The 14,811-nt window shown below is 38.2% G+C and overlaps 1 protein-coding gene across 2 annotated transcripts in view; it reads left to right on the top strand.

The window, feature by feature from the left end:
• The window catches only part of ramp1 (receptor activity modifying protein 1), an 83,340-nt gene that overhangs the window by 42,927 nt on the left and 25,602 nt on the right, over positions 1 to 14,811 (top strand). The window contains exon 2 of one of the 2 annotated variants that reach the window (XM_084724198.1): positions 7,515 to 7,653. In XM_084724198.1, the coding sequence (XP_084580324.1) occupies positions 7,515 to 7,653 (139 nt within the window). The remainder of the gene's footprint in view (positions 1 to 7,514; positions 7,654 to 14,811) is intronic. The other variant, XM_084724199.1, reaches the window with a different exon arrangement.

Consider the following 14,811-nt stretch of genomic DNA (forward strand, 5'->3'; position numbering starts at 1 on the left):
ATTTCTAAGCACTGACCCCACAGGCCAAGTCCCTAAATTTGGTGGCCAAAGTACATTTATGGTGGCCCAAATGTAAACTTCCTTAATAACAATACAGAAAAGGCAATTTAATGCAACTTAACTGTAACACTTGTGTTGTCCACTTTTCTCAAGAATTGAAGAAAGAATTGATGAGAAACAAGACTGACTTCTCCATTCACTCCAAAATTTTCAGTACTGTTTTTGTTTTGTTGTTGTGTTTCTGGTACTCTGGTATCTGTAAGGATTCCTTTTATCAGTTTGTTAAGACTAAGTAAACCCACACATCAGTAGCCTCGATGGGATGACAAGTACTGTTTGCGGATATGTTTGCAGAACTGTAGCGTTTTGTTGGCAAAGACTTGCAGTATGGGGACTAAACTTGGTGGCCACCTACATGGAATATTTGGTGGCAGCAGAGTAACTTTCTGTGGCTTTTCCACCTGAAGTGAGTGGGTTACATTCTGAATCATAAAGTCTTATCATATAAGGCTTCTGTGAAATGAAGCCTCAACAGTGTGAAAATGATAGAAGAGTCTGCACCAGAGGCGTAGGGATCAGGGAAATTTGTACTTGTCCTCTCTTATAATTACATTGTTGTCTGGCATCTGAATTTTGTGTTTGCTTTTCAACGATGACTTTGCCTGAAGTTGGATTTGCTGTTTGTGTAAATTACATGTGTAAAAAGTCACCAGAATGTGGAAGACTAATTGTCTAATGCTTGAATTCTCAGCTGTCAATTCTTTAAAAATCAAGTAAAAATGTTTAAAGAACTTGCTCAACTTTCACATGATGCCATTGCATTTAGCGAAGAGTTCACTTCCACAGAGGTGACGCACGCTGTGAAGTGTCATTCGTTTCTCCCACCTCATCTATATTTAAACCTTCATTTCATCTGACTTAAATCTCATCATCAGCTGCACGTCTGCTGCACCCTTCTCTCCGTAGACGCTGTTAATATGCATGTAGTACCTGAATCTGTCATCTGTGTTCCATCTTGGCCTATTTGCTTTCATTTAACACTAATTCCTTGTGTCACAGCTTGAGTCTTCAACATATCGTGCTTGTTTCTGTTTATTTCCAATCATCTCACCAGATATGATTAGAATAGCTCGCAGTGTGATGGAGCTGCAGCAGATCAAAAGGTGTCAAACTAGACTTAAAGATAGGATAGTGTGTGTGTGTGTGTGTGTGTGTGTGTGTGTGTGTACAGGAGTTACAGCTGTGTAGCTGTAAAGCACACACACACACACACAAATCTTCATGCACATAGACACTAAATGTCTCTTTCATCTATCTTTGCTCTGACTTATTTTTATTTTTCTGTCAGCATAAACAAAAAGAAATTCTTGCAGTCTTGCTGTAAGAATTTATTATTTCTTTCAGGGTTTAATTTTTCAAAGGTCATCCACTGTCTAGTTAAAGGAATGCCTTTGACCTTAAGTAGATTCTCTTGTTCTTGTGTTATTTAACCAGACAAGTTGTCAAAGAGCATGTTTGTATTTGCAGAAGCAGCCTTAATATGAAAATGAATAATAGTTATTTTTTCATTTTCATTTATCATTGTCATAGGTCTATGAAAAAGTTGAGACAACTCAACATTTCAAGCAACATACCACAATAAATGTTTGAGTTTTGAGCCTAAATCAAACTCTTAAGTTTTGAAAAAGTTTTACCAACTACGAATATTTTGTTGAAATAATTTACTTTTCCTCTAAAAGTAAATCTTTGAGTTTTAGAACGCTCCAAATATGTATTCAATTCAAATGATTCAAGTAAAAGTGAGAGGTTAAAATCTTGAAATACATGTTTTTGAGTTTCTAAAATTCAAAGATTCAAGTTTTCCAGAGAAAAAAAGTAAATTATCTCAACAAAACATTATAGGTTGGCAAAACTTTTTGAAGTTTATTTCAAAAGAGACTTTAAGTTGTGCTCAAAACTCAAATCTATTGTTGTACGCTGCCTTGAATTCGGAGTTCTCTCAGCTGTTTTTTTCTTTTGTTTTTTGTTTTACAGCATAATGTGATTCTTACATTTGTAAACTGTAAAAATATGTGGGCTGTTCACCACCCCATGAAATGTATGTCATAGTCTACATCTATGGCTCGGTGCCTTTTCCTCTAAATTTTGATGGTGGTTAGTCGTTTTGAGTCGCTGTAAGTTAGCTATGGATGCCAAATCAAAAAGAAGTCTCCAGGGAAAAGAGAGGATTTAAGAGTTGCGGCTCCAGAAGGATTTCTTTTCTTTTTTTGGCCAAAAATGGCTCAAAAGGTTGCAGACTAGAGCAAAAGATTCCCCCAGCAGTTATCTGGTAAATTATACAGAATAAAACAATGATATTAAAATCCTCAAAGACTGTTGTGATTGGTCCAGTTCTACTGAAGTTTATCAAATTTTAAGGAGTCAAAAAAATAAGTGTTAAGGAAGATGGTCTGTGATGCTTCTGTCCATATTTGCACACTCCCTTTCTGGCACTTGTCCACATGAGCACTTTCTCCCTCTCTGCTGCACTTAAATCGCCCGGCGTTCCAGGAATTCATGCCAGGCTCCAAATCTGACCCACAGCTGGTTGTGTGTTCAATCAAAATCTCAATAAAAATCACGAGTGTTTAAAATCTAAAACAGGCAAAGGTGTGTTTAGATTTTTTTGGGACACTGACTTGTTCAGGTACATGTGCATGTGTACGTGCACATTTCACCTTAAGGTGAAAGGTGGCCTCGCTGAATTATTTTTAGTTTTGGCTCCAAATCAATAAATGTTTACGGTACGAAATGGGAAAATTTAGTCAACCATGACCTTTACTCCTGTCTGATTATAACATTGATTTGACAAAGAGACACATGCGAGTGACAGAAAAACATGTTGATTAAAAAGAAGAAAAACAATTTGTCACAAAGGGTTTGGGACGTTTGATTGTAATTTTTGTCACGTTACAGGAGGACAGATTAGGTTACAGCTGTTTTTCTTTTTAAAATAAATGTCTTTCCATTCAAGAATTAGTATAGTTTAGTTCGTCCCACAGTGTGTAGCAACATTTCTGTAAACACTGTCCGTCATGCAGGTCATAGTATTATAATAGAAAAGGTTGTCGTAGGCGACAGGACTTGGATGCCTCTTGGATGAGAAGCTTCAAGGTGAAATGTCCTGCAGAACTATAAGGCCAGTTGCCCATGACAACCTTTTCTACGAATACCATGACCTGGATGACTGAGAATCTTCACAGAGAAGAAAAAAAGACAGTTAACATTTACGTCATAAACCAGTGAATGTAACTCATAAAAGGGCCCACCGCCGGAGAAACTGCAATAGTAATCGTTTGTAGTTTTTTATTGCTGCTACTGTGTCATATGTTGAAAGTATAACTTCATAGATTTACACTTTTTTCAAGGTGAGTTTTGACTTTTTAGAATGACATGGTGTGGATAAAATGGTGTTAAAATAGGAATAAGGGCGGGACTATCTACACAAATACATCATGTTTAGTGTGTTTTTCTTTAGGGGTCAATCTTTCCAATAAAAATAAAACTTTTTTAAGGATATTCTAAAATCTTAGACCTATACTTGGGATACTGCTACGCCAACAACCAATTTTCTGCTACATCTTTTGTCAAACGTCCCAGATAAGACAAGACAAGATATATGAATAATTTCATATGAGTCTGACAGCAGGGAAATTTGCAGCACTACAGCAGAAAAATACAAAAAGCAGCATCAATAAAAAACAGCAAACACAATAAATAAGCAATCAGCTGATACAAACAAGAGGAAATACAAAAATAGTATCAATATAAACAAGATAAAATAGAAAAAATAGAATCAGTGCAATATAAACAAGGAATAGTTGAATTTATACCATTAACTAAGTTCCCTCTAAACAGAGATGAGCAGCATTTAAATTAAATGTATTTAAAACACATATTTAATTACTTTTATAGTATTTTGTCATTTGTATTTTTTAAAGTTGTAATTGTATTTTGTACCAAAATAATGAATCTATGTTTAAATCTTGTGACTACACTGAACATTATCTTCCACTATTCCTTTGTTTTGTGCAGAATTGATACGTTGATTTTAATGCACAGACTGCTGTCATCATTATATAATTCCTTGTGTCCTTCAGGCTCTAACAAATCAACATGCATGTAGCTGAGCCATCAGCTGCACGGTTCAATTATCCCACTCACATGGAATGGATTTATTACATGAATATGTAAAGCCTGAGGGCTGCAGCCACCAGGGATTTGGGTTATTATTATTATTATTATTATTATTATTATTATTATTTTATGTTTTCACACACAAAAAACAACAGAACGGTCCACAAAATATTTTAGAAGTAAAATATTATGTGTCATTTTTTATCTTAACAATACAGTACAATTCAAAAGATGTTTACTTTTGGCTCATGGCCGACCATTAAGTTTCAGTTTCCGCCTCCAAGAGAAAAAGTTTGGGCAGCTGCAGCCCTGGTTTAGGTATTCTTAATATTCCATGCCCCTAACAAACTGGACTAAGCAGAGAGCAAAGCTCAACCATAGTGGTGGCCAATCAGAAAACAGTTGCATGAAACATTTTTGTGGTGGTTTTAGAAGCTGTTGTCATGACAATGGGGCATCAGGTTTGTGACTGTTGGAAGTTAGTCACAAACAATTTTGTCAGCATGTTGAAGAAATCAAAATTCTGTTTTGTAGAAAAAAATGCTCCCTCTTTTTTTTATGTTTGTGGCTTTCCCAAACTCTTCTCGATCTTGATCTTTACTCACAGTGTCTGATCAGAGTTGTGTTGCTGTGCAGATAAACCTTTTCATCCCCTCTCCACACAGCATGAGACAGATTCTTTGATGGAATATAAACAAGTTATTTGTATTTTCATAACCTTGGTAAGTTTTTTTCCAACACAGACTGGATCTTCTCCCATTTCTCAGTTTCCACCCCCCCTCTGCACCATAACACCTGTGCATAGACTCACATAATGACACAAAATTCAGTTGACGTTGTGATTCTGAATGAGCAAAAAATACCCAAAGAGTCAAAGTGATTAATCCACTCCTCTGCAAAACTCTCAGGGGACAAGAGACAGGGAGAGAAGGAGAAGCTGTAGGAAGCTGCCAAAGCAGAGATAGATAGAGGTGTACTGTATAGAGATGATGTACAGATTCACTGAGACAAGACGCATAAAAAACAGCAAGTCATGTAAAAAATGAGAGAGAGAAAGAAATGTTGTGGGAATAAGGGAGAAAAACAGGAAAAAAAAGTGCAAAGTGGCAATAAAACTAAGTGAAGGTTGCAGGGAAACAGGAAGAAGAGAATTAGGAGAAGTTTCAAAAGAAAGATGACGAGGGAGTGTTTCAGACGTGACAAGTTTATTAATGTCATATCTGTGCCAAAGTATTTCAATATTGTTTATTTACATGTAGCAAGTCCACATTGTCATGACATGATCTTATATTTTTATTTCACATATTTGTTTTGTAATTAGACATGTAGTTATTTAAATTTTTGTTTGACATATGGTTGGACAGGACTTTCCCACAAAAAGTTTGTATCTCAACCTTTGAAGTTAGTGAGGCCGCTTTGTTTTATCCTTTTTATTATCATTTTCAGTTTTCAGTCGTAATTTGTTTAGGTTTAGGATCTAGAACTACTGGGTCATTTTTAGGAGAAGATCATTGTTTGTCTCTGCCATGAGGGTGTAAATAGTTGCATTCGTTATTCACATTCTGGGTGCAAATTGACACCTGAGTGCAAATAGCATCTGCTAAATTATGAATAGTTATTGCACATAACTCAGTAGAATGGTTAATAAAGGGACCATTTTACTGCAGAATGAATATTTTTACTTTTGACACTTTAAGTACATTTTGCTGATTACACATAACACTACTGTAAACTTTTAGATGCAGGATCTAACTCCTTGTTTAACAACTGTGTATTTCCCAAGATGCCCGAACACTATTTGTTCAAGGGGATCATAAGGCATTTTTTAAACTTTCTATCAGATATTAGTCTCATACTGTTATGAATTTATTTAACCGAATCATAGTGGATTCACTGTAGCAACCGTTGAATATTATTATCAGTTTATCACTGTGGTTTTACCTTCCTGTCTCATTTTATCTTATCCTTTCTGAGGTGCATTTGTTTGACCTTGTGTCTTTGCAGCACACACAGTCTTAGAGTTAATAGTTAAAAGCGTCCTTTTCAACTTGCAAAGCACTTAAGCACTTACTCAAGCACCTGCTCGTTGACAAAAACTGAAAATATCCAGCAAGAATTCACTCCAAATGTTCCTGCTCAGTATATCATCTCTGTTGTGTGTGTTGTTTTGGGGGTCTTACAGGGCAGTGATCTACCCATCACTGTGACAGCAGATGGTGTTTGTGTGTCATGTCCCACAGACGGGGAAACATCTTGGTTTGCAGTGACCCAGAAAGAGACAGCATTTAAGGTCAAAGTTGCTTTCACCCCCACCGTGGCCTTTTAACATACCCATGTAACTGGGCTGCATGCACTGACTGTACCACACACACACACACACACACACACATACACACACACACACACACACACACACACACACACACACACACACACCCTAACCCTAATTTGCAGTAACTTGCGCATGTTACAAGGGGAGACAGAGAGACACTGTGCTGCTGCCAGAGGAGTGCTGACTGAGATTATAGCCTGTATGGGAATAAATAACAAAATGATAGATTTATGTATAATTCTCTTTTTATCCTTAATGGTCTGAATAACTCAAGGTTTGTCAACACTGAATCTCACTAACTAACACTGGCTCGACACTGACAGACATGAGTTGTTATGTTTTAATTTTTAAAACAAAACAATTGTCAGGGACATGTCCCTGCCATTCCTACCCAATGCTACACCCTTTTGTATCTCGCTACTTTTTATAAAGGCAGATGCTATTTACACCCAGGTGTCAGTAGCCAACAATGCTATTTAAACCCAGAGTGGAATAACCAATGTGGCTGTTTATGCCTGCGTGTATATAACCTATCATGGCAGAGACAAGCACCCAGAAAACAACGCTATTTGCACCCAAGGTGTAAGTAGTCACATTGGCAGAGAAAAAAAACATGAGCTTTTCCTAAACCTTACCAAGTAATTTTGTTGGTTTTACCAACTCAAACTGTGACCGAAAACTAACAAAAGTTCTCAAAGGCTTCAAGGAGTCAATAAAATTAAGAAATAACAATAAAAAAACATGAAGAAATAAGTTTAAGAATAAATAAGAGAAAATAAAGATAAAATGAATGTAGGCAAAAATAAATCAATAAGCATTACCTATAGTGTCTGTATAATCTATCTTTGTTGCTCTTTAAAGCTAAAGTAGGGGGCAGATGTAAACAGTCAAATCACTGTTTTTAAGTGAACAGAAGAACTTGTAGTACCTGCTCTGTGTTTTCTGCTTTTTTTTTCTTTTGTTGCGACTGACTCATCCACATTTCTCTCCCCCCCCTCTCTCTCAGCAGTGTCTCAGTGTGTGTCTGCACTGGGGTGTGGACCCCCGTACGAATTAGCCATCGAAGAGTTCTGCCTGGCCAAATTCAAACTGGACATGCAGGAGCTGGACCACAGACACTGGTGTAGCTGGGAGGACACAGTCGAGTGAGTAGGACAAACACACACACACACACACACACACACACACACACACACACACACACACACACACAGATCAGAGACAGAAACACAAGCGCAAACAGATTTACAGTCAAATACAAACAACACATAATGAGCTTTGAATCAGCAGTTTCATCCTCTTTGGTGGAACATTAAACCCCTAAAAGGTGATTGTAATGTTATATAAAAGCCTGTAACACAATTATCTCCACACCACAAATATTATCTTTATTCATTAATCCAGTGTCAGTCAAGAAAATAGAAGTGAAGTCCACATTAGGAAGCACTGTGGTTAAAAAAGAAGTCGTGGATTTCTGGCTGGAGTTTTGCGTTCTGGTCACCTTCCAGCAGCTGATTAGATACAGGGCGAGAGACATCAGAGAGAGCGAGTGAGTGGAAAGAATGGAGGCAGAAGAGAGAGACTGTCAGAGTGGGGAACAAAAGCTGTACGCCTTTGGCATAACAGAGATCTTTTGTGCGTGTACAAATATTATGTTTGCACTCACTGTAAAAGACGTCTGGCGCCACAGGTTTTCAAAATCGCTTTTATGATTTGAGTGCCAGTTCCTGGCATCGTCACAATTAAATAATCACATACTTACAACCCTCCCACCAGAGCATCAAACTATTCTGTTGTTTTAACCCCTAAACGGTTTCAGTATCCTGAGCCAGTCATTTGACGGGCTGTGGGAGGCGGGCACTAAGTGAGTGAACTTTATATCACAAGAAACACTGAAGGGGGAGGCGGGTCCAAGTATTCAGGTCACGTGTCTTCATGCCAACATTCAAAATGTCCTCAGAATTTGCATCAAAAATCCAAAATGGCGGCATGTGTAAAAACTCAGTTTTAAGATAAGATGTTCCTTTATTAGTCCCACGACGGGGAAATTTTCAGTGTTACATCGACAAGAGGAACTATAAAAAATAAGAACAATATATACAATATAAACACACTCAACAGTTGAATTTATTACACAGAGGTTAATATTATACTGCACACTGCAACAATGATACACCTCATGGAAATACTGATATTGCACATTGAAATTAAACTAAACTTAAACTTAAAATTGAGGCCTATACTCAGTGATATAAATGTGCGAAAATATTGATTATTCTTTATTTTACTCCTAAATGTGTATTATGGATTAATTGTGCATGCTTTTCCATGGTCACTGGTCAAAACGCTCACAGCTTTTTCCTGTTTTCTCAGCTTTCATTGCCACTTTGATATTGCCAGTGTAGAAGAGCCAGAACAGAAAACTGCAGAATGAAAACAGGAATAAGTTTTTGTTTAGTTCAGAAATGTTAATAGCTTAGTGTTTATCTGAAGATTATATTTGGTTCCAGCTTTCAAAACATATTCAAATAACTTTTTGTACAGAACATAAAAGAAAGTAGCTACTAATTGACTGATTTTCCACAAAAGTCCGATACTGAATTATAATAGTATGACACCACGGTGAGCTCATAACTCCCGACTACTAGGGGTGTGCGATACTGCAAAATTTGGTATCGATCCGATACCAAGTAAATACAGGGACAGTATTGCCGATACCGATACTTTTTACTTAGAAAAGCAGCTTATCTACTTTTGTGTAGAGGAGAGCAGTGAATGAAGTGAATGCATCATCAATGTGCGAATGTGAATGAAAATTGAAAATTTTAATTTTCATGATCATTGAATGAATTTGTGATTTTTCCTTTAATTAGTTGACCATGATTATGATCATAATAAAACACAGGACAAAGATTTTAGGCAAATAAAAAATACTTTGTATTAACTAACTCAATATTTGCAATTTTATCAGCAAACTCAATTTGCAAACATGAAATCTGCATAAAATTATTACTGGAGAACCGAGCACAGAGGAATGTTTTAAATTTAGTTTTTCAGTTAAGAGTTTTGTTCAGTTTTTGTTCAGAAACAATATAACAATATAACCAAAAAAATCCCTTTCATTACACACAATTGTTTGTGAAAAATAAAGTCAATAGTGCAAATTTAAAAAAGTGCAAATAACTAAAGAAAAGCAAAAACTACTATTGGCTCTCATTCACAACCCCCAAACCCCCAAACCCCCAAAGCCCCCCTGTGTCCAAGGAATTATTCCCTGAGGTCCCCTTTTGGGCCTCATCCCCATGTTGAGAACTACAGATTTATAGGTTTTTGTTCAGAAATAATAACATGTTTACATTTTTCCCTTTTATTGCCTTTCTTCTCTGACTTACTAACTGTCCTGCCTTTGAGAAAATTCTTTCAGCTTGCAGTATTTTTGTCTGCAGCTGTAAAATAACTCCAAACGGCGCTCCTCTTCCTCTCTGCCATCATACAGCCAGCAGCTGAGTCATGTGACTGCACGCCGGCAACAACTCACAGCATAGCAGGGGAGGAGGGGGAGGGGCAAACGGAGCATGAGCAAAGTGAGAGGAGCGATGTTTGCACAAACACTATGATGTAACGGGAGTTGTGTACTGAACGTAGAGAGGAGAAACTAAAACTTAAGTATCGATCTCATCACGCAAGTATTGATCAATACATCAATACATCGATATTTAAGATCGATCCGCCCACCATTACCGACTACCCCACTATCAGCAACCTCGGAGGGGGAACTCAATTAGGCAAATCTACAGTAGGTCTGACCTCAGCCGGGTTTTTCTAGTCTCATTGTCTCTGCTCTCATAAGAACCATCTGTTGTTTGTCAAACCTTTTCATACAGTTTTGGTCAAGAGCCAACTGTGTCATTGTAGGTGTACTTTTTATCTGTACACCCAGTCAGTGTTGATGGTAAATGTAGTCATTGCAAGTAAATGTAGTCATCTAAGCAATAGATTCATCAGTGTGTGATGTGACCAAGTAAACTGAGTTTTCCTGCTTACTGAGCCATGCAGCAGTGCCTACATGTCCCAAGATCCATTGCAGGTTATGTATCACCACACTAGCTTATAGTTATTACTTTGTTTTTGTCACCAAACTGCATGTTTGGGCCAACAATCATCTAGCATTAGAGTTGGGCGATTTGCTAAAATTTTCCATCGTCAGTCCATCCATCTGTGATTGGCGATACCATTGTCGCCCCACCCACCGCCTCCCGACCTCTCGGGTCTCAGCTGGGAGATGTATGCAAGCAGCGAATTCACTATGTTATGCATACTGCATACATTCACTACATCCAGTGGACAAAATAAACTCACAGAATGTCTAGAAATTACACATTTTGCAGCCTCATCTACTATATTTTAGAAAAGCACAGTGCTCTAGCTCAACTGTGCAGCGCCTCATGTCAGAACAAAGCAGGACGGGCTCCAGACAATTAGCTGGTGCAGGCTGATGACGATGACTTTGGGGACAAATTTGGGAAAACCTTTTCTCGGGGGGTCAACCAAAGGGATCTCTCATTTCAGGAAAACTACACACAATCTCTGAATGAGATTTCAAAGAATGTGATCCATGACGAGGTTTTGCTGAGAGAACGAATTCCCCCTTACATAAACATACACAAACATTACATTTTAGTTACATCACCGATACCAAAATATAGTATATGTATAGGTGTTTGTGGTGGCGGAGGAGGGAGCCGGTGTCGGCAGAGTGGAGTGAGAGGTTTCAGGTTATAATGGGCCAGGATGTACACCTGCATGAGTGTGACTGGACATTACCAGCCTCACTGCCCTGATGAACCGGACACATCAATGTATGAATAAAACAGATGATGCCAAATTCAAATAACTTGGTAAGAAGAACATTATCATCAGTTCAAATGATGGCCAAAACTTATCATTTAAGAAGCATGAGCCATGCACTGTAATATATATATATATATATATATATATATATATATATATATACAAAATATGTGCAAGTTACTTTGACATCTTGGTATATTTCATCCTGTGTAGAGATGACTGTACATTATATTCTGTGTCGTGTTGTGTCGTGTTTGCATCTGAGGGCTGCAGATCAGAAGTAGTGCGGCCAACTAATCTGATTTAAGGCGTCTCCTCTTATTGCTTGAGATTACTTTTTTTTTTTTTTTGAAAATGGTGCCTGTCAAACAAAATTGAATTTTTGAAGATACTGAAAATATTAAAGATATTTAAAGAAAGTTGCAGATACCTCTCTACTCAAACCACAGAGTTTGGTCTGCAGTTGTTGGACAGCAATTGTATCTGTGCACAAAGCAATATCTTCTTTGAAATATACGCAAGTTACTTACCAGGCCGCCACATTGAAAATGGACACAAGAAAGACCGAGAGGGACTCGCATGCACTTACATGCACACATGGCCATCCTGGATAAACACTGAAGCTGGGATAAGAACACACAGAGGGGGAGTGTGACGTCACTCTCTGTTCCACTGTATCTTTACATTACATCTTTACATAGATTACCTGTTCACTGACATCTATGTTGTATATTACATTTTAGTTTTTTGTCTCAACATCCTCACAGAAAACAGAAAATGCAGCATAAGAGGAAAAAAAAGACTGATGAATGGAAGATTGAAATGTCAAAAATGGCTCAGCTGAGTAGAAAAGGTCAAGTATCAGGACAGTTACTCCCCCTTTGAGGAAAAGCTGCATCTCAGCCAAGGTGCCACTGGGGATTTTTAATTCAGCTCAAATGACATTTGGTGTCTGTGTACGTGTCTGTGTGTGAGTGTCCTTTCCTCACATCACAAAAATATGCCTCCCTCCGTTATATTTTATAAGCTCTCACACAGAAAAAAGGCTCAAGTGCCAAACGGACTTTGCTTGAGAGCCTTTGTTCTGCTCTCGAACACATTTGATTTAAATAGTTTGTCATCTTTGCTTAAACAGAGGACCACCGTGAGCCTAGACTCTCCTTTTTTATTTGCAGCTACAGTCACATTTTGTTCTTCATTTCCTCATTCCATGCTCCATATTTTAATGCTTTTTATTGCTTTATCTCAACCCATTTTGTCACTGCTTTATGCGTTGTTGCCGTTGTTATAATAATCTGTATACCCTAGTGTTTCAGAGGGTAATGCAAAAATATCACTTGTTTATTTGTCCTCTTTCATGTTACTGGCATCCCTAATACAGTTTAACTCCCACAGCCCCTTAACTCATAATACTATTTGTTCTCCTATCAATAAGCTGTATTGTCCACATCAAATCGGGAATGGAAGGGGAGAAGGGCGGACAGAGGTCACCACGCCATTACCCATCACTCGATACAGGGACGTCTCACTCCCCCTCAGAAGCAGTGTAGCCACAGTGAAGCTAATCAGCAGAAAATTTCTAATCAGTCTGTTTGAAATGTAAGTAAGCAGCAGATTTCCTCATGGCAGCTCACCCTGAAACTGAAGCAGCTAAATGGAATCCAGCCATCATTCATTTATTATTTATACCTGTGCTGTTCCTGCCGTGGCATTTCAAAATGTCTTTGGTGAAAACTGTGCATATTTACCTGTGAAACTGTGTGGACTGTGCAGACAAGAAACTGGACAACAAAAGATCTTACCTGACCTCACAAGAAAGAGTCAGGTGTCTGAAATAACTGAAGCCGTTGGACGATGTGACGACCTTTCCTTTGTCTTCCCAACATTAGAGACATCACTGAACTTTGAGATCCGTCAGTTAATTACATGTTATATAAAATCCTCTAACCTTCTACAGTCATCTCACAATATGTCTCCTCGTACTAAGATTTACAGGGTTTTATTGGCAGAATACAGCAGAAATGAAATATAATATTCATAAATATGATTCTATAATCACCTGAAATAAAATCATTGCATTGAGAGTGATGGGTGGGCTGAGTAGTGAGATTTCAGCACAAACACCAGCCTTTAAAAAAAAGCTTTGCTGAGGACAAACTACAGCTTCACCACCCTCCAGCTCAAAGCCTTTTGTGTCTGAACAAGTTCTTTCATGTTGGGATCCAGCCAAGACTGCACTGGTGGTTGTTCAGTGTGCTGCTGAACCCTGATTTAATGGCGGTTAGCGGCTGACCAACAACCTACTGTAGATTATAAATGGACAGGATCACTGTCCCCCAAAGGTAAGGCCAAAACATCTTGACGGCCCCCTGGTGGCTGGCTGCAGCACAAGTAATAATTCCTGCCTCTGAACTTGAAGAGTTGGGAGATGGGCCAAACTAAATCCTCAAATAAATTTTTCCCCAAAGATGGTTTCTGTCATTTTAGGTAATATTTGTTTTTCAGATCAGTTTGATTTTAAGCAGTTATTTAAAGATATAAAAACTGGGTTTTATGCTGCAGTTGACAGCCAAGTTCTGCTTGTGATTTAGTCAGCTGGCTGTGTGGGCAGAAACTCAATGCAAACCCTGATCAGTACTGGACTACAACCGCTGCTAAATGACACTGCCGGTGCAAGATGGCAGCACCCTTATTTTATACAGTGGGAGGAAATGGAGAACTGTCATTCATCTTTACTTACCGTCACTGATGCTAAACCAAGTCTCAGCTGTTTCTTTGTTCTCAAAAACCAGTCCGGTTTCTCTCTTCAACACTCTTCATGTTAAGGCAAGTATCAGATACTTGAAAGCAAAACCCCTAGACTTGAGTGATCCATAAGAAGTCAGTGTTTTTGTTACCTTAGAAAGAGACGTTTATATCAAGTGAGCAGGTGCCAAGGACGCCGCCACGTTACACGTTGCAGTCTGCAAGCTGACATCTACATGCTACTAAAAAGTTTCAGAAATGTTAATGTACTTTTCTTCTTTCCAGCCAGCCCTTGTTTTCCAGTCATATCTGACCAGTACACGTTCTCACTCCTGGCTCATCAAATACAGCATTGGACTATGACACTGTAGGTACACCTCTAGCATCAGCTTTGTACCACAGTCAAGTTTGGAATAATAAATATGCAAAATCTCAGTAGACTTTCAAAATAAAGGCACAAAAACTACCTGGCTAGGTTTAGGGTGATCGCTTTGGCCAAACATACATAACATAACTTGTCAAAGTTACATAATGTTGCGTCACGTTTCGAAAAGAAATCAACAATGACTCACACATGGGACACAAAACACAACCTCCTGGTTGAAAGTCCTGTGTTTATGTGAGTTTGATGGCACATAAAAGACAACACAAGACAGACGCCTCCAGAAATGATGCTACAGACGTACCTGCACTGTTACAGTCTGATG

This window comes from Lutjanus erythropterus, chromosome 8 (genome assembly GCF_056507025.1).
Source record: "Lutjanus erythropterus isolate fLutEry1 chromosome 8, fLutEry1.hap2, whole genome shotgun sequence".
Classification (NCBI taxonomy): domain Eukaryota; kingdom Metazoa; phylum Chordata; class Actinopteri; order Lutjaniformes; family Lutjanidae; genus Lutjanus; species Lutjanus erythropterus.